The sequence below is a fragment of the Bombina bombina genome, chromosome 6, assembly GCF_027579735.1.
Source record: "Bombina bombina isolate aBomBom1 chromosome 6, aBomBom1.pri, whole genome shotgun sequence".
NCBI classification, from domain to species: Eukaryota; Metazoa; Chordata; class Amphibia; order Anura; family Bombinatoridae; genus Bombina; species Bombina bombina.
The window spans coordinates 40,938,805-40,965,592 of record NC_069504.1 but is presented as its reverse complement, the minus strand read 5'-3'; the positions used below and the strand labels follow the sequence as shown (position 1 = coordinate 40,965,592).

Here is a 26,788-nt window from a genome sequence, read left to right as displayed (position 1 = left end):
AGTAATTCTTCTTCTTATGAGGAGATTATGGACAGAATTCGTGCTCTTAAATTGGCTAATTCTTTCACCCTAAACGCCACCTTGCAATTGGCTAGGTTAGCGGCGAAAAAATTCTGGGTTTGCTATTGTGGCGCAGAGCGCTTTGGTTAAAATCTTGGGCAGCGGATGCGTCTTCCAAGAACAAATTGCTTGACATTCCTTTCAAGGGGAAAACACTCTTTGGCCCTGACTTGAAAGAGATTATCTCTGATATCACTGGGGGCAAGGGCCACGCCCTTCCTCAGGATAGGTCTTTTCAAGACCAAAAATAAACCTAAGTTTCGTCCCTTTCGCAGAAACGGATCAGCCCCAAGGGCTACGTCCTCTAAGCAGGAAGGTAATACTTCTCAAGCCAATCCAGCCTGGAGACCTATGCAAGGCTGGAACAAAGGAAAGCAGGCCAGGAAACCTGCCACTGCTACCAAGACAGCATGAAATGCGGGCCCCCGATCCGGGACCGGATCTGGTGGGGGGCAGACTCTCTCTCTTCGCTCAGGCTGGGGCAAGAGATGTTCTGGATCCTTAGGCGCTAGAAATAGTCTCCCAAGGTTATTCTCTGGAGTTCAAGGGGCTTCCTCCAAGGGGGAGGTTCCACAGGTCTCAGTTGTCTTCAGACCACATAAGAAGACAGGCATTCTTACATTGGGTAGAAGACCTGCTAAAAATGGGAGTGATTCATCCTGCTCCATTAGGAGACCAAGGGATGGGGTTCTACTCCAATCTGTTCATAGTTCCCAAAAAAGAGGGAACGTTCAGACCAATCTTAGATCTCAAGATCTTGAACAAGTTTCTCAAGGTTCCATCGTTCAAGATGGAAACCATTCGAACACTCCTTCCTTCCATCCAGGAAGGTCAATTCATGACCAAGGTGGATTTCAAGGATGCGTATCTACATATTCCTATCCACAAGGAACATCATCGGTTCCTAAGGTTTGAATTCCTGGACAAGCATTTCCAGTTCGTGGCGTTTTCTTTCGGATTAGCCACTGCTCCTAGGATTTTCTCATAGGTACTAGGGTCCCTTCTGGTGGTGCTAAGACCAAGGGGCATTGCTGTAGTACCTTACTTGGACGACATTCTGATTCGAGCGTCGTCCCTTCCTCAAGTAAAGGCTCACACGGACATTGTCCTGGCCTTTCTCAGATCTCACGGATGGAAAGTGAACGTGGAAAAGAGTTCTCTATCTCCGTCAACGAGGGTTCCCTTCTTGGGAACTATAATAGACTCCTTAGAAATGAGGATTTTTCTGACAGAAGCCAGAAAAACAAAACTTCTAGACTCTTGTCGGATACTTCATTCCGTTCCTCTTCCTTCCATAGCGCAGTGCATGGAAGTGATAGGTTGATGGTAGCGGCAATGGACATAGTTCCTTTTGTGCGCATTCATCTAAGACCATTACAACTGTTCATGCTCAGTCAGTGGAATGGGGACTATTCAGACTTGTCTCCGAAGATACAAGTAAATCAGAGGACCAGAGACTCATTCCGTTGGTGGCTGTCCCTGGACAACCTGTCACAAGGGATGACCTTCCGCAGACCAGAGTGGGTCATTGTCACGACCGTCGCCAGTCTGATGGGCTGGGGCGCGGTCTGGGGATCCCTGAAAGCTCAGGGTCTTTGGTCTCGGGTAGAATCTCTTCTACCGATAAATATTCTGGAACTGAGAGCGATATTCAATGCTCTCAAAGCTTGGCCTCAGCTAGCGAGGGCCAAGTTCATACATCAACCATCAGGGGGGAACAAGGAGTTCCCTAGCGATGGAAGAAGTGACCAAAATCATTCTATGGGCGGAGTCTCACTCCTGCCACCTGTCTGCTATCCACATCCCAGGAGTGGAAAATTGGGAAGCGGATTTTCTGAGTCGTCAGACATTGCATCCGGGGGAGTGGGAACTCCATCCGGAAATCTTTGCCCAAGTCACTCAACCGTGGGGCATTCCAGACATGGATCTGATGGCCTCTCGTCAGAACTTCAGAGTTCCTTACTACGGGTACAGATCCAGGGATCCCAAGGCGGCTCTAGTGGATGCACTAGTAGCACCTTGGACCTTCAAACTAGCTTATGTGTTCCCGCCGTTTCCTCTCATCCCCAGGCTGGTAGCCAGGATCAATCAGGAGAGGGCGTCGGTGATTTTGATAGCTCCTGCGTGGCCACGCAGGACTTGGTATGCAGATCTGGTGAATATGTCATCGGCTCCACCATGGAAGCTACCTTTGAGACGAGACCTTCTTGTTCTAGGTCCGTTCGACCCACTCCAGCTGACTGCTTGGAGATTGAACGCTTGATCTTATCAAAGCGAGGGTTCTCAGATTCTGTTATTAATACTCTTGTTCAGGCCTGAAAGCCTGTAACCAGAAAAATTACCACATAATTTGGTATATCTGTTGGTGTGAATCTGCAGGATTCCCTTGGGACAAGGTTAAGATTCCTAAGAGTCTATCCTTCCTTCGAGAAGGATTGGAAAAAGGATTATCTGCAAGTTCCTTGATGGGACAGATTTCTGCCTTGTCTGTGTTACTTCACAAAAAACTGGCAGCTGTGCCAGATGTTCTAGCCTTTGTTCAGGCTCTGGTTAGAATCAAGCCTGTTTACAAAATTTTGACTCCTCCTTGGAGTCTCAACCTAGTTCTTTCAGTTCTTTAGGGGGTTCCGTTTGAACCCTTACATTCCGTTGATATTAAGTTATTATCTTGGAAAGTTTTGTTTTTGGTTGCAATTTCTTCTGCTAGAAGAGTTTCAGAATTATCTGCTCTGCAGTGTTCTTCTCCTTATCTGGTGTTCCATGCAGATAAGGTGGTTTTGCGTACTAAACCTGGTTTTCTTCCAAAAGTTGTTTCTAACAAAAACATTAACCAGGAGATAGTTGTGCCTTCTTTGTGTCCTAATCCAGTTTCAAAGAAGGAACGTTTGTTGCACAACTTGGATGTAGTTCGTGCTCTCAAATTTTACTTAGCAGCTACTAAGGATTTCAGACAAACTTTGTCTTTGTTTGTTGTTTATTCTGGTAAACGGAGAGGTCAAAAAGCAACTTCTACCTCTCTCTCCTTCTGGATTAAAAGCATTATCCGATTGGCTTATGAGACTGCCGGACGGCAGCCTCCTGAAAGAATCACAGCTCACTCCACTAGGGCTGTGGCTTCCACATGGGCCTTCAAGAACGAGGCTTCTGTTGATCAGATATGTAAGGCAGCGACTTGGTCTTCACTGCACACTTTTTCTAAATTTTACAAATTTGATACTTTTGCTTCTTCTGAGGCTATTTTTGGGAGAAAGGTTTTGCAAGCCGTGGTGCCTTCCATTTAGGTGACCTGATTTGCTCCCTCCCTTCATCCGTGTCCTAAAGCTTTGGTATTGGTTCCCACAAGTAAGGATGACGCCGTGGACCGGACACACCTATGTTGGAGAAAACAGAATTTATGTTTACCTGATAAATTACTTTCTCCAACGGTGTGTCCGGTCCACGGCCCGCCCTGGTTTTTTTAATCAGGTCTGATAATTTATTTTCTTTAACTACAGTCACCACGGTAACATATGGTTTCTCCTATGCAAATATTCCTCCTTAACGTCGGTCGAATGACTGGGGTAGGCGGAGCCTAGGAGGGATCATGTGACCAGCTTTGCTGGGCTCTTTGCCATTTCCTGTTGGGGAGGAGAATATCCCACAAGTAAGGATGACGCCGTGGACCGGACACACCGTTGGAGAAAGTAATTTATCAGGTAAACATAAATTCTGTTTTCCTTTTGCAGACTATCAGTTTCATATTTGGGGAAAAAAAATATTTAGGAAATATTTCTCTTTTAAGATGTATCGAGTCCACGGATTCATCCATACTTGTGGGATATTCTCCTTCCTAACAGGAAGTGGCAAAGAGAGCACCCATAGCAGAGCTGTCTATAAAGCTACTCCCTTAGCTCCACCCCCCAAGTCATTCTCTTTGCCTTAACTGCTTAACTGCTAGGAAGGGTAAAGTGAGTGTGGTGACAAAAATGTTTAGTTTTTATTTTCTCAAGCAAAAGTTTGTTATTTTAAATGGTACCGGTGTGTACTATTTACTCTCTGGCAGAAAAAGGATGAAGATTTCTGCAAGGAGGATGATGATCTTAGCACTTTGTAACTAAGATCCACTGCTGTTCTCACAAGGGCTGAAGAGTACAGGAAAACTTCAGTTGGGGGAACGGTTTGCAGGCTAAACTGCATTGAGGTATGTTCAGACTATTTTTTTCTAGACAGACTGTGTTATTTCTAGAAAAGGCTGGCAATATCCCCATGAGGGAAGGGTAAGCTGTATTCAGAAAAAAAGGAATCCCAGCTTGCATAAAAGGGCTCATTAGTTACTGGTGACACTGCTAGGAAAAAACGTTTTGGTTTTATTGCAAATATAACGTTTTTTGAGGGACTTTAAGGGGTCATTGTGGCTTGTTTAAGGGTAATCAACCCACATGGCTAGTTTAAGAAACACTCTGTTGTGTTTCTTTTAGGCCCCATAACATCGAGTGCAGTGGGAGGGGCTTATTTTCGCGCCTCAGTTGCGCAGTTTATTTTCCTCAGAAACATTCAGCTACTTCTCCAGAGGTTCCTACTGTGCTTGAGGGCTGTACAGAAGTTTTTTCCCCCACAAATCGTTCCTAAAGGGCAGGTAGGCGCCACAGCAGAGCTGTGGCAAGGTGCTGAACGTTTTTTTTACCGGTTTTGACATTTTGTCAATCCGGTTTTTACATTAAGGGGTTAATTGTTTATTTGCATAGTTGTGCAAAGTTACTAAGGCTTTATGATGCTACTGTAAAAATTTCGTTTTGTTTACTGCTTTTTTACAGTTTTGCAGAGTTTGTGCAGCTTTTTTTCTCTTAAAGGCACAGTACCGTTTTTTTCTAAGTGTTATTTACTTTGATTACAGTGTTTTCCAAGCTTGCTTGTTACATTACTAGCCTGTTTAACATGTCTGACACCAAGGAAAATCCTTGTTCTATGTGTTTAGAAGCCATTGTGGAACCCCCTCTTAGAATGTGTCCCACTTGCACTGATATGTCTATAAATTATAAAGAGCATATTTTAGCACTTAAAAATATTGCAATAGATGATTCTCAGACAGAAGGAAATGAGGGTTTAACATCTAGCTCTCCCCAAGTGTCACAACCAGTAACGCCCGCACAAGTGATGCCAAGTACCTCTAGCGCGTCAAATTCATTTACTTTACAAGACATGGCCACATTTATGAATAAAACCCTCACAGAGGTGTTCTCTAAACTGCCTGGTTTACAAGGAAAGCGTGACAGCTCTGGGTTAAGAACAAATGCTGAGCCGCCTGACGCTTTAGTAGCCGTATCCGATATACCCTCACAATTTTCTGAAGTAGGGGTAAGGGATTTGTTATCTGAGGGAGAAATTTCTTATTCAGGAAAGACGCTCCCTCAGACAGATTCTGATATGATGGCCTTTACATTTAAGCTTGAACACCTCCGCTTATTGCTCAGGGAGGTATTAGCAACTTTAGATGATTCTGACCCTATAGTGGTCCCAGAGAAATTGTGTAAAATGGACAAATACTTAGAGGTTCCTGTTTACACTGATGTTTTTCCAGTCCCTAAGAGGATTGTGAATATTGTTACTAAGGAGTGGGATAGACCAGGTATTCCGTTCGCTCCCCCTCCTGTTTTTAAGAAAATGTTTCCCATATCTGACACCATGCGGGACTTGTGGCAGACAGTTCCTAAGGTGGAGGGAGCTATTTCTACAACTATACCTATCGAAGACAGTTGTGCTTTCAAAGATCCTATGGATAAAAAATTAGAGGGTCTCCTGAAGAAATTTTTTGTTCATCAAGGTTTTCTTCTCCAACCTATTACATGCATTGTTCCTGTAACTACTGCAGCTGCTTTCTGGTTCGAGGCTCTAGAAGAGGCTCTTCAGATGGAGACTCCATTAGAGGATATTATGGACAAAATTAAGGCCCTTAAGTTGGCTAATTCTTTTATTACAGATGCCGCTTTCCAACTGGCTAAATAAACGGCAAATAATTCAGGTTTTGCCATTTTAGCACGCAGGGTGTTATGGCTTAAGTCCTGGTCTGCTGATGTGTCATCAAAATCTAAACTTTTGAACATCCCTTTCAAAGGAAAGACCCTCTTCGGACCTGAACTGAAAGAGATTATTTCAGACATCACTGGAGGGAAAGGCCACGCCCTCCCTCAGGATAAAACAAATAAAATGAGGACCAAACAAAATAATTTTCGTTACTTTCGGAACTTCAAGGGTGGTCCCACTTCAGCTTCCCCTGCTGCAAAGCAAGAGGGGAATTTTGCCCAATCCAAGTCAGTCTGGAGACCTAACCAGGCTTGGAACAAAGGTAAACAGGCCAAGAAGCCTGCTGCTGCCTCCAAGACAGCATGAAGGGGTAGCCCCCGATCCGGGACCAGATCCAGTAGGGGGCAGACTCTCTCTCTCTTCGCTCAGGCTTGGGCAAGAGATGTTCACAATTCCTGGGCTTTAGAAATTGTGTCCCAGGGATATCTTCTGGACTTCAAAGACTCCCCCCAAAGGGGGAGATTTCACGTTTCTCAATTGTCTGCAAACCAGACAAAGAGAGAGGCGTTCTTACGCTGTGTAGAAGACCTACATACCATGGGAGTGATCCTCCCAGTTCCAAAAGCGGAACAAGGGCTAGGTTTTTACTCAAACCTGTTTGTGGTTCCTAAAAAAAGAGGGAACTTTCAGACCAATCTTGGATCTCAAAATTCTAAACAAGTTCCTCAGAGTACCATCATTCAAGATGGAGACTATTCGGACTATTCTACCTCTGATCCAGGAGGGTCAATATGTGACTACCGTGGACTTAAAGGATGCATATCTACACATCCCTATTCACAGAGATCATCATCAATTCCTCAGATTCGCCTTTCTGGACAGGCATTACCAGTTCGTGGCCCTTCCCTTCGGGTTGGCCACGGCTCCCAGAATTTTCACAAAGGTGCTAGGGTCCCTTTTGGCGGTTCTAAGACCGCGGGGTATATAAGTGGCGCCTTATCTAGACGACATCTTGATTCAGGCGTCGACTTTCCAGCTAGCCAAGTCTCACACGGACATCGTGTTGGCTTTTCTGAGATCTCACGGGTGGAAGGTGAACATAAAAAGGAGTTCTCTTCCCTCTCACAAGAGTTTCCTTCCTAGGGACTCTGATAGACTCGGTAGAAATGAAAATATTTCTGACGGAGGTCAGAAAATCAAAACTCTTAACCACTTGCCGAGCTCTTCATTCCATTCCTCAGCCATCAGTGGCTCAGTGTATGGAGGTAATTGGACTCATGGTAGCGGCAATGGACATAGTTCCCTTTGCCTGCCTACACCTTAGACCACTGCAACTATACATGCTCAAACAGTGGAATGGGGATTATGCAGATTTATCTCCCCAACTGCATTTGGACCAGGAGACCAGAGATTCTCTTCTCTGGTGGTTGTCTCAGGACCACCTGTCTTAGGGAATGTGTTTCCGCAGGCCAGAGTGGCTCATAGTAACGACAGATGCCAGCTTGCTAGGCTTGGGTGCTGTCTGGAACTCCCTGAAAGCTCAGGGCTTATGGTCTTACTCCTGATAAACATTCTAGAACTGAGAGCGATATTCAATGCGCTTCAGGCGTGGCCTCAACTAGCTGCGGCCAAAGTCATCAGATTTCAGTCGTACAACATCACGACTGTAGCTTATATCAATCATCAAGGAGGAACACGGAGTTCTCTAGCGATGATGGAGGTAACCAAAATAATCCGATGGGCGGAGGATCACTCTTGCCATCTCTCAGCAATCCATTACCCAGGGGTAGAGAACTGGGAAGCGGATTTCCTAAGTCGTCAGACTTTTCATCTGGGGGAGTGGGAGCTCCATCCGGAGGTATTTGCCCAGCTGACTCAGCTATGGGACACACCAGAATTGGATCTGATGGCGTCCCGTCAGAATGCCAAACTTCCTTGTTACGGGTCCAGGTCCCGGGATCCCCAGGCGGTACTGATAGATGCTCTAGCAGTGCCCTGGTCCTTCAATCTGGCCTATGTATTTCCACCGTTTCCTCTCCTCCCACATCTGGTTGCCAGAATCAAGCAGGAGAGAGCTTCAGTGATTCTGATAGCACCTGCGTGGCCACGCAGGACTTGGTATGCAGACCTAGTGGACATGTCATCGGTTCCACCGTGGACTCTGCTAATGAGGCAGGACCTTCTAATCCAAGGTCCATTCACGCATCCAAATCTAATTTCTCTGCGTCTGACTGCTTGGAGATTGAACGCCTAATTCTATCAAAGCGTGGTTTCTCTGAGTCGGTCATTGATACCCTGATTCAAGCTAGAAAGCCTGTCAATAGGAAGATCTATCATAAGATTTGGCGCAAATATTTTTATTGGTGTGAATCCAAGGGTTACTCATGGAGTAAGATTAGGATTCCTAGAATATTGTCCTTTCTCCAAGAAGGATTGAAGAAGGGATTATCAGCTAGTTCCTTAAAAGGACAAATATCTGCTTTGTCTATTCTTTTACACAAACGTCTGGCAGATGTCCCAGACGTTCAAGCGTTTAGTCCGGCCTTGGTCAGAATCAAGCCTGTATTTAAACCTGTTGCTCCGCCATGGAACCTAAACTTAGTTCTTAAAGTTCTATCTTGGAAAGTTTTGTTTTTAATAGCTATCTCTTCGGCTCGAGTTATCTGCTTTACAGTGTGACTCACCTTACCTTGTTTTCCATGCAGATAAGGTGGTTTTGCGTACCAAACCTGGGTTTCTTCCTAAGGTTGTTTCTAATAGGAATATCAATCAGGAGATTGTTGTTCCTTCTCTGTGTCCTAATCCTTCATCAAAGAAGGAACGTCTGTTGCACAATCTTGATGTGGTTCGTGCTTTAAAGTTCTGCTTACAAGCAACTAAATATTTGCGTTAAACATCTTCATTGTTTGTTGTTTATTCTGGTAAACGGAGAGGTCAAAAGGCTACGGCTACCTCTCTTTCCTTTTGGCTGAAAAGCATCATCCGTTTGGCTTATGAGACTGCTGGCCAGCAGCCTCCTGAAAGAATTACTGCTCATTCTACTAGAGCAGTGGCTTCCACATGGGCTTTTAAAAATGAGGCTTCTGTTGAACAGATTTGTAAGGCGGCGACTTGGTCTTCGCTTCATACTTTTTCCAAATTTTACAAATTCGATACTTTTGCTTCTTCGGAGGCTATTTTTGGGAGAAAGGTTCTACAAGCAGTGGTGCCTTCCGTTTAGGGTACCTGTCTTGTCCCTCCCTTCATCCGTGTCCTAAAGCTTTGGTATTGGTATCCCACAAGTATGGATGAATCCGTGGACTCGATACATCTTACAAGAGAAAACAGAATTTATGCTTACCTGATAAATTACTTTTTCTTGTGATGTATCGAGTCCACGGCCCGCCCTGTCTGTTTAAGACAGGTAGTATATTTTTATTTGAAAAACTTCAGTCACCTCTGCACCCTATAGTTTCTCCTTTTTCTTCCTTGCCTTCGGTCGAATGACTAGGGGGGCGGAGCTATGGGAGGAGCTATATAGACAGCTCTGCTGTGGGTGCTCTCTTTGCCACTTCCTGTTAGGAAGGAGAATATCCAACAAGTATGGATGAATCCGTGGACTTGATACATCACAAGAGAAAGAAATTTATCAGGTAAGCATGAATTCTGTTTTTTCTTACCTGGGGTTTAGTCTTTTTTTAAATTGACTGCTTTTTTCATTAAATTTTGCGGACAAAATTAGGCTCGCAAGGGCGCAAAATGCCAAAGTTTATTGCGTCATTCTTGGCGTGAGAATTTTTTTGGCGCGAAGGTATGTCTGATGACGCAAATTCGTCATTTCCGGCGTCTTAGTTAACGCTTAGTTGTTTGCACAAGGTTGCGTCTTCAATGACGCGAGTGTGTCATTTCCGGATGTTGTTAGCGCCAAAAGATTTTCAGTTACATTGTGCATCATACTTGGCACCAAAGATTTTCATTATTAAAAAACCCCATTCCTATATGCCTCTTGCCTTTTTCTATGTTAGAGGGGTATTCTGTTTGCATTTTTTTCCCATTCCTAAAAACTGCCAATGTAAGGAAATTGATTATTTTGCTATATATGTTGTTTTTTTATCTTACTTTTGCAAGATGTCTCAATCTGATCCTGTCTCAGAAATCACTGTTGGAACCCTGCTACCTGATAACAGTTCTACCAAAGCTAAGTGCGTTTGTTGTAAATTTGTGGAGATTATATCTCCAGCTGTGGTATGTAATCGTTGTCATGATAAACTTTTACATGCAGAGAATGTGTCCATCAGTAATAGTACAATGCCTGTTGTTCCTTCAACATCTAATGTACATGATATACCTGTGAATATTAAAGTTTTTATTGCTGATGCGATTCAGAAGGCTTTGTCTGCCATCCCGCCTTCAAATAAACGTAAAAGGTCTTTTAAAACTTCTCATAAAGTTGATTAATATTCAAATGACCGACAACATACTGAATTATCCTCCTCTGATGAGGATCTGATTTAGATGATCCTTCCTCAGATATTGACACTGACCAATCTACTTATTTATTTAAAATGGAGTATATTTGTTCCTTGTTAAAAGAGGTGTTGATTACATTGGATATTGAGGAAACTAGTCCTCTTGATATTAAAACTAGTAAACGTTTAAATTCTGTTTATAAACCTCCTGTGGTTACTCCAGAGGTTTTTCCAGTTCCTGATGCTATTTCTGATATGATTTCTAAGGAATGGAATAGGCCTGGTACTTCTTTTATTCCTTCTTCAAGGTTTAAAAAATCGTATCCTTTGCCAGCAGTTAGAATGGAGTTTTGGGAAAAGATCCCCAAAGTTGATTGGGCTATTTCTACTCTTGCTAAACTCACTACTATTCCTATGGAAGATAGTACTTCTTTTAAAGACCCTTTAGATAGGAAACTTGAATCTTATCTAAGAAAAGCTTATTTATATTCTGGCTATCTTCTCAGGCCTGCCATTTCTATGGCTGATGTTGCAGCTGCATCAACTTTTTGGTTGGAAAGTCTAATGCAACAGGAAATGGATCCTGAGTTGTCTAGCATTGTTCGCTTGCTTCAACATGCTAATTATTTTATCTGTGATGCCATTTTTTATATCATCAAAATTGATGTTAAATCTATGTCTTTAGCTATTTTAGCTAGAAGAGCTTTGTGGCTCAAATATTGGAATGCTGACATGGTATCTAATTCTAGATTACTATCTCTTTCTTTCCAAGGTAATAAGTTATTTGGTTCTCAGTTGGATTCGATTATTTCAACTGTTACTGGGGGGAAGGGAGTTTTTTTGCCTCAGGATAAAAGACCTAAGGATAAATCTAAAGCTTTTAACCGTTTTCGTACCTTTCGACAAAATAAGCAACAGAAACCTAATCCTTCCCCCAAAGAATGTGGTTCCAATTGGAAACCTTCTTCAAGTAAGAAACCAAAGCCAGCCCCCAAGTCTGCATGAAGGTGCGGCCCTCATTCCAGCTCAGCTGGTAGGGGGCAGATTAAGATTCTTCAAAAACATTTGGGCAGATTCTGTCCAAAATCAATGGATTCCCAGTATTGTTTCTCAAAGGTACCAAATAGGATTCAGAGTGAGACCTCCTGTGAGAAGATTTTTTCTCTCACGCATCCCAGCAAATCCAGTAAAGGCTCAGACTTTTCTGAAGTGTGTTTCAGACCTAGAGTTTTCAGGGGTAATCATACCAGTTCCGTTTCAAGAACATGGTCTGGAGTTTTATTCAAATCTATTCATTGTCCCAAAGAAAGAAAATTCATTCAGGCCCATTCTGAATCTGAACATTTTGAATCGTTATGTATAAGGACTATTCTGCCTTTTGTTCAGCAAGAGCATTATATGTCCACAATAGACTTGCAGGATGCATATCTTCATATTCCGATTCATACAGATCATCAGTTTCTGAGATTCTCTTTTCTAGACAAGCATTACCAATTTGTTGGTCTTCCATTTGGCCTAGCGACAGCTCCAAGAATCTTTTCAAAGGTTCTCAGTGCCCTACTCTCTGTAATCGGAGAACGGGGTATTGCAGTGTTTCCATATTTGGACGATATCTTGGTTCTAGCTCAGTCTTTACATTCTGCAGAATCTCACACGAATCAACTAATGTTGTTTCTTCAAAGACATGGTCGGAGGATCAATTTACCAAAAAGTTCCTTGATTCCTCAGACAAGGGTCACCTTTTTAGGCTTCCAGATAGATTCAGTGTCCATGACTCTGTCTCCAACAGGCAAGAGACAAATAAAATTGGTTTCAGCTTGTCGAAACCTTCAATCTCAATCATTCCCTTCAGTAGCTATGTGCATGGAAGGTTTAGGTCTCATGACTGCAGCATCGGACGCGTTCCCCTTTGCTCGTTTTCATATGAGACCTCTCCAGCTTTGTATTCTGAACCATTGGTTCAGGGATTATACAAAGATATCACAACTAATATCCTTAAATCCCAATGTTCGACAACCTCTGACGTGGTGGTTAGATCACCATCGTATAGTTCAAGGGGCCTCTTTTGTTCAGCCAACCTGGACTGTGATCACAACAGATACAAGTCTTTCAGGTTGGGGAGCTGTCTGGGGATCTCTGACAGCACAAGGGGTTTGGAAACCTCAAGAGGAGAGGTTACCAATCAATATTTTAGAACTTCGTGCTATTTTCAGGGCTCTTCAGGTTTGGCCTCTGTTGAAGAGAGAACCGTTCATTTGTTTTCAGACAGACAATATCACAACTGTGGCATATGTCAATCATCAGGGTGGGACTCACAGTCCCCAAGCTATGAAAGAACTATCTCAAAAACTTGCTTGGGAGGAATCCAGCTCCTGTCTAATTTCTGCGGTTCATATCCCAGGTATAGCCAATTGGGAAGCGGATTATCTCAGCCGTCAGACTTTGCATCCGGGGGAGTAGTCGCTCCATCCAGATGTGTTTTCTCAGATTGTTCAGATGTGGGGTCTTCCAGAAATAGATCTGATGGCTTCTCATCTAAACAAGAAACTACCCAGGTACCTGTCCAGGTCCAGGGATCCTCAGGCGGAAGTGGTGGATGTGTTAGCAGTTCTTTGGTGTTACCATCCTGCTTATATTTTCCCGCCTCTGGTTCTTCTTCCAAGAGTGATTTCCAAGATCATCATGGAACAATCATTTGTGTTGCTGGTAACTCCAGCATGGCCTCCCAGGTTTTGGTATGCGGATCTTGTTCGGATGTCCAGTTGCCAACCTTGGCCACTTCTATTAAGGCCAGACCTTCTGTCTCATGGTCAGTTTTTCCATCTCAAATCATTATATTTGAAGGTATGGAAATTGAACGCCTAGTGCTTAGTCATAGAGGATTCTCTGACTCAGTGATTAATACTATGTTACAGTCTCGTAAATCTGTTTCTAGGAAGATTTATTATTGAGTTTGGAAGACATATTTCATGGTGTTCTTCTAAAAAATTCTCCTGGCATTCTTTTAGAATTCCTAGAATTTTAGTTTCTTCAGGATGGTTTGGATAAAGGTTTGTTACAAGTTCATTGAAGGGACAAATCTCTGCTCTTTCTGTTTTATTTCACAGAAAGATTGCTAAGCTTCCTGATATTCACTGATTTGTACAGGCTTTGGTCTGTATCAAGCCTGTCATTAAATCAATCTCTCCTCCTTGGAGTCTTAATTTGGTTTTGAAGGCTTTAGAGGCTCCTCCATTTGAGCCTATGCATTCTTTGGACATTGAAACTACTTTCTTGGAAAGTGTTGTTCCTTTTGGCCATCTCTTCTGCTAGAAGAGTTTCTGAATTATCTGCTCTTTCTTGTGAATCTCCTTTCCTGATTTTCCATCAGGATAAGGCAGTTTTGCAGACTTCATTTAAATTTCTACCTAAGGTTGTGATTTCTAACAACATTAATAGAGAAATTGTTGTCCCTTCTTTGTGTCCTAATCCTAAGAATTCTTTGGAGAGATCCTTACATTCTTTGCATGTGGTAAGAGCTTTGAAATATTATATTGAAGCTACTAAAGATTTCACGAAGACTTCTAGTCTATTTGTTATCTTTTCTGGTTCTAGGAAAGGTCAGAAGGCTTCTGCCATTTCCTTGGCATCTTGGTTAAAGCTTTTGATTCATCAGGCTTATTTGGAGTCGGGTCATGCCCCGTGGGCTTTTAAGAATGAAGCTTCAGTTGATCAGATTTTCAAGGCAGCAACTTGGTCTTCTTTGCATACATTTACTAAATTCTACCGTTTTGATGTATTTGCTTCTTCGGAAGCAGTTTTTGGTAGAAAAGTTTTTCAGGCAGCTGTTTCAGTTTGATTCCTCTGCTTATGTTTGAGTTTTTTCTTTTCATTATGAGAATAAACTTATAATTTAGGTTGTAGATTATTTTTTTCAGCTGAAAATGACTGTTATTATTTTATCCCTCCCTCTCTAGTGACTTCTGTGGAGTTCCACATCTTGAGTATTACTATTCCATACGTCACTAGCTCATGGATTCTTGCCAATTACATGAAAGAAAACATAATTTATGTAAGAACTTACCTGATAAATTAATTTCTTTCATATTGGCAAGAGTCCATGAGGCCCACCCTTTATATGATGGTTATGATTTTTTGTATAAAATTACAATTATTTCCAAATTCCTTTGTTGATGCTTTTTACTCCTTTCTTTATCACCCCACTACTTGGCTATTTGTTCAACTGAATTGTGGGTGTGGTGAGGTGTGTATTTATATGCATTTTGAGGTTTGGGAAACTTTGCCCCTCCTGGTAGGATTGTATATCCCATACGTCACAAGCTCATGGACTCTTGCCAATATGAAAGAAATTAATTTATCAGGTAAGTTCTTACATAAATTATGTTTTTTTGATTGGTGATCTTGAGGAGGAGGAGGATGAAAAGTGATCTATAAAAGTACATTGTAGTAAAGGAAATGACATATATGTAGCTAAAATGACAGCAGCAAAATGTTTTAAAAAAACAAACTTATCAAACTATTTAAGTTAGAAATAGTTCTAGTTTATGTGTGTCAGTTTCGCTCACCAGCATCCACTTATTAGTAACACCTGCTCCCCAAAATCCCAACCAATAGCTTTCAGAATTCTGATTGTGCTGGGTGTGCTTTAGAGTCATTGTACCAATAGAATTACCTGAATCCTTAAATCTGTCACATTAGACTCGATTTATCAAGCTGGGGCAGGCAGAAGTTTGCAGCCGAAATTTAAGATTGCATGCTATTTTGCGCTCACGTGCATGCCGGCCCGCACACAGCCAATCACTGAGCTGTCAATCTCCCCGGTCAGACCTAAGAGGTGGAGAAGAGTCTACGAAGCAGGGGTCTGTTGACTGCTGCTTGATAAATACTGACTGCAGGTTCTCTTGTAAGAACCTGCAGTCGTAGGCAGGCGAAGGGCTTGATAAATCAAGTCTATAGGAGAACATAGCCAGCGGTGTGCAGAGCACTAAGTGTGTATATATGTCTATTATAAACCGACTTACAAACACTGTCACAGGATACAACAACTATGTGAAATCTAGAGCAGGCAGCAGGGGAGTGACGCAGTATTTGCTGTGATGTTGCAGCAAGAAAAAGTTTTTGCACACTAATTAGTCATGTTGTGAGACCTCCTGGGGGGGTTCAGAAAGAAGCTACATGTTCAAATAAAATTTATTTGGCAGATTATTTATTACATTCTTATGGAAGATTTACCGCTACACACATTTTACCTTGTGTGTGGTATTTCTCACTACAATTTAAGGATTATCGTCTAGGAAGGTCTGTTTTGTATCTACTGCACTGAGACATTAAAAACCAGAAGACAAGATCACCACCAGTCTTAGCTGGGATTGCGATTGCCACCAGTCTTAGCTGGGATTGCGATTGCCACCAGTCTTAGCTGGGATTGCAATTGCCACCAGTCTTAGCTGGGATTGCGATTGCCACCAGTCTTAGCTGGGATTGCGATTGCCACCAGTCTTAGCTGGGATTGCGATTGCCACCAGTCTTAGCTGGGATTGCGATTGCCACCAGTCTTAGCTGGGATTGCGATTGCCACCAGTCTTAGCTGGGATTGCGATTGCCACCAGTCTTAGCTGGGATTGCGATTGCCACCAGTCTTAGCTGGGATTGCGATTGCCACCAGTCTTAGCTGGGATTGCGATTGCCACCAGTCTTAGCTGGGATTGCGATTGCCACCAGTCTTAGCTGGGATTGCGATTGCCACCAGTCTTAGCTGGGATTGCGATATATTTATTAACTTTAACCAATAGTTGCACCGCCACCATTCCTGTGTCACTGTTCTATTTACATCTTTTGACATCTTTATTAAATCCCTTATATTTTTTTTTATCAGCTTTGTTAAGGACTGTCCTGGCCTTTGTTTTTTATTATACTGAAATCTGTTTGTTTTGAAGGAAAAGCACTGTGTGGGGTAGTGTCAGGTGTTTGGGAGCAGGAAGCAAGTGGTAGTTTATAATGTAGTGTAACAGTATTTTCGGTGGTTTCTCCTACAGCGGCTGTCAGTGCTTTGGCTAAATTTGGTGCCCAGAATGAGTGTCTCCTCCCCAGTGTCCTGGTGCTTCTGCAAAGGTAATAATTTGTTGTAAAAGGTTTAATGTGCAATTATGTGCTTAAAAGGACATTAAAGGGGGAGAAAGTCAAAATTAAACTTAGATTGATTGGATAGAGTTTACTTCTGTTATCAATTTTGCTTAGTTTTTTGGTATGCTTTATTAAAGAGTAATCCTAGTTGAGCTCAGGAGCGTGCATGTGACTCTAGCCATCTTTCAGCATTGTTTGCAACATTGTTTATAGCAATGGTTTGATTTAAATTATAATAAAGTGTGTGGTGGTAAACACTGAATTAAAAGCTATGGTGCTCTAATAGAGCTAAATAAGTGCAGTATCCGGCTATCTAGTATAAATAGTTTATTTCTTCTGTTAAGTGTGATCAGTCCACGGGTCATCATTACTTGTGGGATATTAACTGCTCCCCTACAGGAAGTGCAAGAGGATTCACCCAGCAGAGTTGCTATATAGCTCCTCCCCTCTACGTCACCCCCAGTCATTCTCTTGCACCCAACGACTAGATAGGATGTGTGAGAGGACTATGGTGATATATTTAGTTTTTATATCTTCAATCAAAAGTTTGTTATTTTATAATAGCACCGGAGTGTGTTATTCCTTCTCTGGTAGAATTTGAAGAAGAATCTACCTGAGTTTTTCTATGATTTTAGCCGGAGTAGTTAAGATCATATTGCTGTTTCTCGGCCATCTGAGGAGAGGTAAACTTCAGATCAGGGGACAGCAGGCAGATTAATCTGCAAAGAGGTATGTAGCAGTTTATTATTTTCTGACATGGAATTGATGAGAAAATCCTGCCATACCGTTATAATGTAAACTCAGCCTTGAATGCAGTAGATGTAGCTGATATCAGGCTGTCATGTATGTATATTTTACACTTCAGTTTTCTGGGAAATGGTACTTCTCTGGCTTTTAAACTGTATACATAGACTTAACCTATTTTGCAGGGACTTGCAATAGGTTTTAAATGACAATTAATTATTGAGGTAAAAGTTTTTTTGCTGGCATGTAAAAACGTTTTTTTCTCTGAGGTACTGGGTGAAAAAATGTTTTGGGCACTTTTTTTCCACTTGGCAATAGTTTTGATTTAAATTAGAGCAGTTCACTGATCCCTCTCACTGTTATGTGTGTGGGGGAGGGGCCATTTTGGTGCTTTCACTATGCATCAGAAAAACTCAGTCAGAGGTTCATTTTCTTCCTGCATGATCCGGTTCATCTCTACAGAGTTCAGGGATCTCAAGAGTCTTTTTTGAGGGAAGTAATCATTCACAGCAGAGCTGTGCTGATTGTATTGACTGTGATATAAAAAACGTTTATTTGTGTATTTTTTTCTGCTGCCTGGGTTAGTTATCATTTGCTGAGGGGAACAATCCTTTGCTAAAACTGTATATTCTGACAAAGATTGATGCTATAACTTAATTATTTTATCTGTTATAATATTTTCTGTGCTTCTTAAAGGCACAGTTCGTTTTCATATTATTTGTAAATTACTTTGAAAAGTATTTCCAAGTTGCTGTTTATTTGCTAGTGTGTTAAACATGTCTGATTCAGAGGAATATCTCTGTGCTATATGTGTTAATGCCAAAGTGGAGCCCAATAGAAATTTATGTACTAAATGTATTGATGCTACTTTAAAAAATAGTCAATCTGTACAAATTGAACATATTTCACCAAACAACGAGGGGAGAGTTATGCCGACTAACTCGCCTCACGTGTCAGTACCTGCATCTCCCGCTCAGGAGGTGCGTGATATTGTAGCGCCGAGTGCATCTGGGCGGCCATTACAAATCACATTACAAGATATGGCTACTGTTATGACTGAAGTTTTGGCTAAACTACCAGAACTAAGAGGTAAACGTGATCACTCTGGGATGAGAACAGAGTGCGCTGATAATGCAAGGGCCATGTCTGATACTGCGTCACAGTTTGCAGAACGTGAAGACGGAGAGCTTCATTCTGTGGGTGACGGTTCTGATCCAAATAAACTGGACTCAGACATTTCAAATTTTAAATTTAAGCTTGAGAACCTCCGTGTGTTACTAGGGGAGGTATTAGCGGCTCTGAATGATTGTAACACAGTTGCAATCCCAGAAAAAATGTGTAGGTTGGATAAATATTTTGCGGTACCGACGAGTGCTGACGTTTTTCCTATACCTAAGAGACTTGCTGACATTGTTACTAAGGAGTGGGATAGACCCGGTGTGCCTTTCTCACCCCCTCCTATATTCAGAAAAATGTTTCCAATAGACGCCGCCACACGGGACTTATGGCAAATGGTCCCAAAGGTGGAGGGAGCAGTTTCTACTTTAGCTAAGCGTACCACTATCCCAGTGGAGGATAGCTGTGCTTTTTCAGATCCAATGGATAAAAAATTAGAGGGTTACCTTAAGAAAATGTTTGTTCAACAAGGGTTTATATTGCAACCTCTTGCATGTATTGCGCCTGTCACGGCTGCAGCAGCATTTTGGTTTGAGTCTCTGGAAGAGACACTTCAATCATCCACACTAGATGACATCACACACAAACTTAAATTCCTTAAGTTAGCTAATTCATTTATTTCAGATGCCGTAGTACATTTAACTAAACTTGCAGCTAAAAATTCAGGATTCGCCATTCAGGCACGCAGAGCTCTGTGGCTAAAATCCTGGTCAGCTGATGTTACGTCTAAATCTAAATTGCTTAATATTCCTTTCAAAGGGCAGACCTTATTCGGGCCCGGCTTGAAAGAGATTATTGATGACATTACAGGAGGTAAAGGTCATGCCCTGCCTCAGGACAAGGCCAAAGCCAAGGCTAGACAGTCCAATTTTCGTTCCTTTCGTAATTTCAAAGCAGGAGCAGCATCAACTTCCTCTGCACCAAAACAGGAAGGAGCTGTTGCTCGCTACAGACAAGGCTGGAAACCTAACCAGTCCTGGAACAGGGGCAAACAGGCCAGAAAACCTGCTGCTGCCCCTAAGACAGCATGAATTGAGGGCCCCCGATCCGGGACCGGATCTAGTGGGGGGCAGACTTTCCCTCTTCGCCCAGGTTTGGGCAAGAGATGTTCAGGATCCCTGGGCGTTAGAGATCATATCTCAGGGATACCTTCTGGACTTCAAATCCTCTCCCCCAAGAGGGAGATTTCATCTGTCAAGGTTGTCAACAAACCTAACAAAGAAGGAAGCGTTTCTACGCTGCGTACAAGATCTTTTATTAATGGGAGTGATCCATCCAGTTCCGCGGTTGGAACAAGGACAAGGGTTTTACTCAAATCTGTTTGTAGTTCCCAAAAAGAGGGAACCTTCAGGCCAATCTTGGATTTAAAGATCCTAAACAAATTCCTAAGAGTTCCATCGTTCAAGATGGAAACTATTCGAACAATTTTGCCCATGATCCAAGAGGGTCAGTACTTGACCACAGTGGATTTAAAGGATGCTTACCTTCACATACCGATTCACAGAAGTCATTACCGGTATCTAAGGTTTGCCTTTTTAGACAGGCATTACCAGTTTGTAGCTCTTCCATTCGGACTGGCTACGGCTCCAAGAATCTTCACAAAGGTTCTGGGCACTCTTCTGGCGGTACTAAGACCGCGAGGAATTTCAGTAGCTCCGTACTTAGACGACATACTGATACAAGCTTCAAGCTTTCAAACTGCCAAATCTCATACAGAGATAGTACTGGCATTTCTAAGGTCGCATGGATGGAAAGTGAACGAAGAGAAAAGTTCTCTCTTTCCACTCACAAGAGTTCCCTTCCTGGGGACTCTGATAGATTCTGTAGAAATGAAGATTTACCTGACAGAGGACAGGTTAACAAAACTTCAAAATGCATGCCGTGTCCTTCATTCCATTCAAGAGACCAGAAATTCTCTTCTATGGTGGCTTTATCGGCCACATCTGTCCAGGGGAATGCCATTCAGCAGGCCAGACTGGTCAATTGTAACAACAGACGCCAGCCTACTAGGTTGGGGCGCTGTCTGGAATTCTCTGAAGGCTCAGGGACTATGGAATCAGGAGGAGAGTCTTCTTCCAATAAACATTCTGGAATTGAGAGCAGTCCTCAATGCTCTTCTGGCTTGGCCCCAGTTAGCAACTCGGGGGTTCATCAGGTTCCAGTCGGACAACATCACGACTGTAGCTTATATCAACCATCAGGGAGGGACAAGAAGCTCCCTAGCAATGATGGAAGTATCGAAGATAATTCGCTGGGCAGAGTCTCACTCTTGCCACCTGTCTGCAATCCACATCCCGGGAGTGGAGAACTGGGAGGCGGATTTCTTAAGTCGTCAGACTTTTCATCCGGGGGAGTGGGAACTTCATCCAGAGGTCTTTGCCCAAATACTTCCACGTTGGGGCAAACCAGAGATAGATCTCATGGCGTCTCGACAGAACGCCAAGCTTCCGCGCTACGGGTCCAGATCCAGGGATCCGGGAGCGGTCCTGATAGATGCCTTGACAGCACCATGGACCTTCAGGATGGCTTATGTGTTTCCACCTTTCCCGATGCTTCCTCGATTGATTGCCAGAATCAAACAGGAGAAAGCATCAGTGATTCTAATAGCGCCTGCATGGCCACGCAGGACTTGGTATACAGATCTGGTAGGACATGTCATTCTGTCCACCTTGGTCGTTACCTCTGAAACAGGACCTTCTGATTCAGGGTCCTTTCAAACATCAAAATCTAACTTCTCTGAAGCTGACTGCTTGGAAATTGAACGCTTGATCTTATCAAAGCGTGGTTTTTCTGAGTCAGTTATTGATACCTTAATACAGGCTAGGAAGCCTGTCACCAGAAAGATTTACCATAAAATATGGCGTAAATACCTATATTGGTGCGAATCCAAAGGTTACTCTTGGAGTAAGGTTAGGATTCCTAGGATATTGTCTTTTCTACAAGAAGGTTTAGAAAAGGGGTTATCCGCTAGTTCCTTAAAGGGACAGATCTCAGCTCTGTCCATTCTGTTACACAAGCGTCTGTCAGAAGTTCCAGACGTTCAGGCTTTTTGTCAGGCTTTGGCCAGGATTAAACCTGTGTTTAAAGCTGTGGCTCCACCATGGAGTTTAAACCTTGTTCTTAACGTTTTACAGGGTGTTCCGTTTGAACCCCTTCATTCCATTGATATAAAGTTGTTATCTTGGAAAGTTCTATTTTTAATGGCTATTTCCTCGGCTCGAAGAGTCTCTGAGTTATCAGCCTTACATTGTGATTCTCCTTATTTGATTTTTCACTCGGATAAGGTAGTTCTGCGTACTAAGCCTGGGTTCTTACCTAAGGTAGTCACTAACAGGAATATCAATCAGGAGATTGTTGTTCCATCCTTGTGCCCAAATCCTTCTTCGAGGAAGGAACGTCTTTTGCACAATCTGGATGTAGTTCGTGCCCTTAAATTTTATTTACAGGCAACTAAAGATTTTCGACAAACGTCTTCCCTGTTTGTCGTTTACTCTGGTCAGAGGAGAGGTCAAAAAGCTTCTGCTACCTCTCTCTCTTTTTGGCTTCGTAGCATAATTCGTTTAGCTTATGAGACTGCTGGACAGCAGCCTCCTGAAAGAATTACAGCTCATTCCACTAGAGCTGTGGCTTCCACTTGGGCCTTTAAGAATGAGGCCTCTGTTGAACAGATTTGCAAGGCTGCAACTTGGTCTTCGCTTCATACTTTTTCCAAATTTTACAAATTTGACACTTTTGCTTCCTCGGAGGCTATTTTTGGGAGAAAGGTTCTTCAGGCAGTGGTTCCTTCTGTATAAAGAGCCTGCCTATCCCTCCCGTCATCCGTGTACTTTTGCTTTGGTATTGGTATCCCACAAGTAATGATGACCCGTGGACTGATCACACTTAACAGAAGAAAACATAATTTATGCTTACCTGATAAATTCCTTTCTTCTGTAGTGTGATCAGTCCACGGCCCGCCCTGTTTTTTAAGGCAGGTAAATATTTTTTAAATTATACTCCAGTCACCACTACACCCTTGGCTTCTCCTTTCTCGTTGGTCCTTGGTCGAATGACTGGAGGTGACGTAGAGGGGAGGAGCTATATAGCAACTCTGCTGGGTGAATCCTCTTGCACTTCCTGTAGGGGAGCAGTTAATATCCCACAAGTAATGATGACCCGTGGACTGATCACACTACAGAAGAAAGGAATTTATCAGGTAAGCATAAATTATGTTTTTAATAATCACAGAGTTACAATTATAATTAAAATAAACCAGTTTAAAAACATCCAAAGCTAGCAATGTGATATTGATAAAATTAGATTTACAAATTATAGAAACAATTTACAAAATAAAACAAGAATGCAATTAGACCCTATTATGCACATTCACAAAGCATAGTGTAGGTATATAGGAGGATCATTTTCCAAGGACAGCGATGGGCTGCAGGTGATTGCAAAGGAGCTTGAGAAAGGCACCTCTGCCGAAACACGTTGCTCTGTTTTTATCCTGCTTCGGCATCCGTAGCCACAACGATCCAATCCTGCAAAGATTTCACCTGATACTACTAGTCCAGCACGCTACATTGTGGCGCAACCGCTTGAAAGACTGCACACACGCTGACGGACTTTCAGCTTTGAAGTTTGCTACAAGCGATCAGCTTATGGGACATCCATGAGGACACAAAGCACATGTTCGGTGTAAGTAATTAATAGCACCTCAATTTGTGTACTTTTATACTTGGTGACAAGGATCCCCCTGTCTCATTACAGGATTCCAGGATCAAATTATCTCCATCTGTGGATATTCCGCAACCAGCTCCTCTGCAATCACCTGCAGCCCATTGTTGTCCTTGGAAAATGTTCCTACTATATACCTACACTATGCTTTGCGAATGTGCATAATAGGGTCTAATTGTATTCTTGTTTTATTTTGTAAACTGTGTTTCTATAATTTGTACATCTAATTTTATCAATATCACATTGCTAGCTTTGGATGTTTTTAATCTGGTTTATTTTAATTATAATTGTAACTCTGATTATTAAAATATACTATTTATACTAGATAGCCGGATACTGCACTTATTTAGCTCTATTAGAGCGCCATAGCTTTTAATTCAGTGTGTACCACCACACACTTTATTATAATTGAAATCAAGTTCTTTTGCATGGGGACATAGGGAAAATCCCCTACGCTGTGGCTTTATTTGCAAGTTTCTAAATATCATAGCACAGTAATTTAACTTTTTGTATCTATATATTATAGCAATGTTTTAGATAGGCTGCTATAGACACGTGCACGCTCCTGAGCTCCTATCAGCTTACCTAGCTTTACTCTTAACAAAGGATATTATTCTGACTCAGATAGTTGTAATAATGATCTATCCCTTGCTGAGACCTCTATGCCTGGCCTGTGTAAGAAGATACAATCACTGCAGACAATCCTGGTCAGATAGCTGAACTCACCAATACCTTGTTCATCCACAAAGTTGCTTTATTCTGAATATCAGGTTACAGCAGATAATGAATACAGCAAATGAATGAATGGTTAAAGTATTTTGCGGTCAAAAGATGATACTGATCGTAGCTTGCAATGAATTAACATGAGTGCTTGTTACATGAGGCCTGTTAGCTGCAGCCATGACACAGGAAAACATCATCAAAACTACAAGGGCGGAGTAATACACAAAAGGAAATGCATAATAAGGTCAGAGGTAGGATACTGTAGAAAACAGGAGCATTACCAAAAAGGGTCAGTAGATGGCAGTACAGAACAAACACAGGGAAGCCTTGAGAAAAATGGCATAAAAATATATAACTTCTTAACTATAACATGAACATAACAGAGGCTATGTAATATTCTATACCTCATTGAGGCAGCACAGATATCAAGAGAACAAAACTAATTTGATAAAAGTTAAATTTTGACTAAGCTGTCCCTTTCAAATCAGCATTTAACCTCCTTGTTAAATGTGTGAGAAAAATAAAAAAATATTGCAATAATCATCAACTAGATGGCTAGACAGCTTCCATCATATTTACGTTTGATTTAAATTTTACTACTGCACAGTGAATGCTTGGCTCAGAGCACAAGATCATTTACAGCTGTCCCTAACTGGCTACTGGAAAAGAGAACAACAACATAGATCCCACCAAACCTTTCAAGAGTTGTATCCCTAAACTGCTCTTGACTTGCAAAACAGTGCAAATTGTGCTAACTTTGTTCTACAGTATAGTGTTAACGTTTGGTATATTTTATGTGTTTAATGTCCCTTTTCTTAATGACACAGTGAGTCCACAGATCATCATCAATTACTGTTGGGAATATCACTCCTGGCCAGCAGGAGGAGGCAAAGAGCACCACAGCAAAGCTGGTAAATATCACTCCCCTACCCACAATCCCCCAGTCATTTTCTTTGCCTGTAGTGCAAGGAGGAGGTGAAGTTTAGGTGTCTGATGAGAAGTTTTCTTCAATCAAGATTTTTTTTTTTTTTTTTTTTTTAAGCAGAGTAAGCTTACTCTGTTAATTTCTGGGGTCTAGCCTAATCCACATCAGTTTCTTCAGTAGGGCAGTGGTGGCTTTTGAGCACTTGAGAACTTGTGAGGTACAATCCTCACTGCGTTTTCTCAAGAATCTGCTGCCCTAACTAGAAAACCTGAGTAGGTTTACACAGTTTTTCTCTCTTCACAGGTCCATGTGAGGTGCTGCACCCTCTCAAACCAGGTGAGCTGTCCTGCTGCCGGACAGAACTTTCAGGTAAGTGCCATTTTAATTTTCTTTTGAAAGGAGATTGCTAAAAGCTGTCTTATTTAATATGGGACTTTATTAAACCTTCATGCTTGGGGTTTCTTTTAGGCAATTTGGGCATTGAGACTGTGAGGTGATTTATGGTGGTTCAGTGTGTTATAGTAGTTTTTATACTTTAACTTTTGGTCATGGAGATTACTGTTGTAAGCCGTTTTTTTTGGCAGTTAGGGCTCAGTAACCGGCACCGCTCTGTATTTGAAAAGGGGATTGTTTCTTCTGTGAGGGAAGTCACTCTGTGAGCTGCAGGACAGGTAGGCACCTCAGTAAAGCTACTGAGGTGTATAGGTCGCTTGAGGTCTATTTGGTTTGTTGCGCTAACACACATTTCTATTTAAAGACACAGTACATATTTATTTTTTATTTTCAGATAAATAATTTTTACACTTTATCCTTATTTATTACATAAGATGGATCAAGAGGCTTTTCAAACCATTATCCCAGGCAAAGTTGCTGCTTGTCAGTTAGGTTTTGATGCTCAGGTGGAAATCCCAGTTCCTTTTTGTTCCCCATGTATTGAGCAAAATTTAAGTTATAGATATAATATTTTTGAACATTTGCAACCATTATCCCAGGCAAATGCTGTTCAGGTGTCTCCTGTTGCAGATATGCCGCAGCTTTCTCCTCAAGCGTCCCAACTTTTTCAGTCCCCACATACAGTGCCCTGTGTTTCCTCTTGCAATCCTGGAGGATTTTCTCTACAAGACATTGCTTCCCAGGTATCCCTTGTGGTATCTGAGGCCTTGTCAGCTTTCCCCATGTTGCAGGGAAGGCGTAAAAGGAAATTTATGGAAACCGTTAGTAAAGTTTCTGATCAAGTTCTGGTTATCCAGAGTCTCCCTTCCCATAAGCCTGAGGAAGAAGTCATTTCGGTAGCATCTGAGGGGGAAATCTCAGACTCAGACAGTGTAATTTCTTCTTCTGATGCTGAAGTGGTATCCTTCAGACTTAAGCTAGAACACCTTCGCTTATTACTTAAGGAGGTTTTGGCTACTTTGGACGACTCCGACACAACTATCGTAGTCAATCCTAAAAAGTCTAGTAAAATGAACAAATACTTTGATGTTCCCTCCGTGGTGGAGGTTTTTCCGGTTCCTGCTGCGGGGATTATTGCTCAAGAATGAGAAAGATCTGGTATTCCCATTTCTCCATCTCCTATTTTTATGAAGATGTTTGCTATAGTGGATTCTATTAAGGAGTCGTGGCAGAAGGTTCCTAAGGTAGGAGCGATCTCCATTTTAGCCAAGAGGACTACTATTCCTATAGAGGATAGTTGTTCTTTTAAAGATTCAATGGATAAAAAATTGGAGGCTTTACCAAAAAAGATGTATGTCCACCAGGGTCTACAATAGCAACCTGCGGTGTGTATCGCCACTGTTACCAGCGCTGCGGCTTACTGGTTTGATGCGTTGTCTGAATCTCTTCAGACGGATACCCCTTTTGATGAGATCCAGGA

At 42.1% G+C, this 26,788-nt stretch overlaps 1 protein-coding gene across 1 annotated transcript in view; it reads left to right on the top strand.

The window, feature by feature from the left end:
• COPG2 (COPI coat complex subunit gamma 2) overlaps window positions 1-26,788 on the top strand; it is a 205,231-nt gene that overhangs the window by 104,361 nt on the left and 74,082 nt on the right. The window contains exon 15 of the mRNA XM_053716386.1: window positions 16,544-16,619. Within this exon, the coding sequence (XP_053572361.1) occupies window positions 16,544-16,619 (76 nt within the window). The remainder of the gene's footprint in view (window positions 1-16,543; window positions 16,620-26,788) is intronic.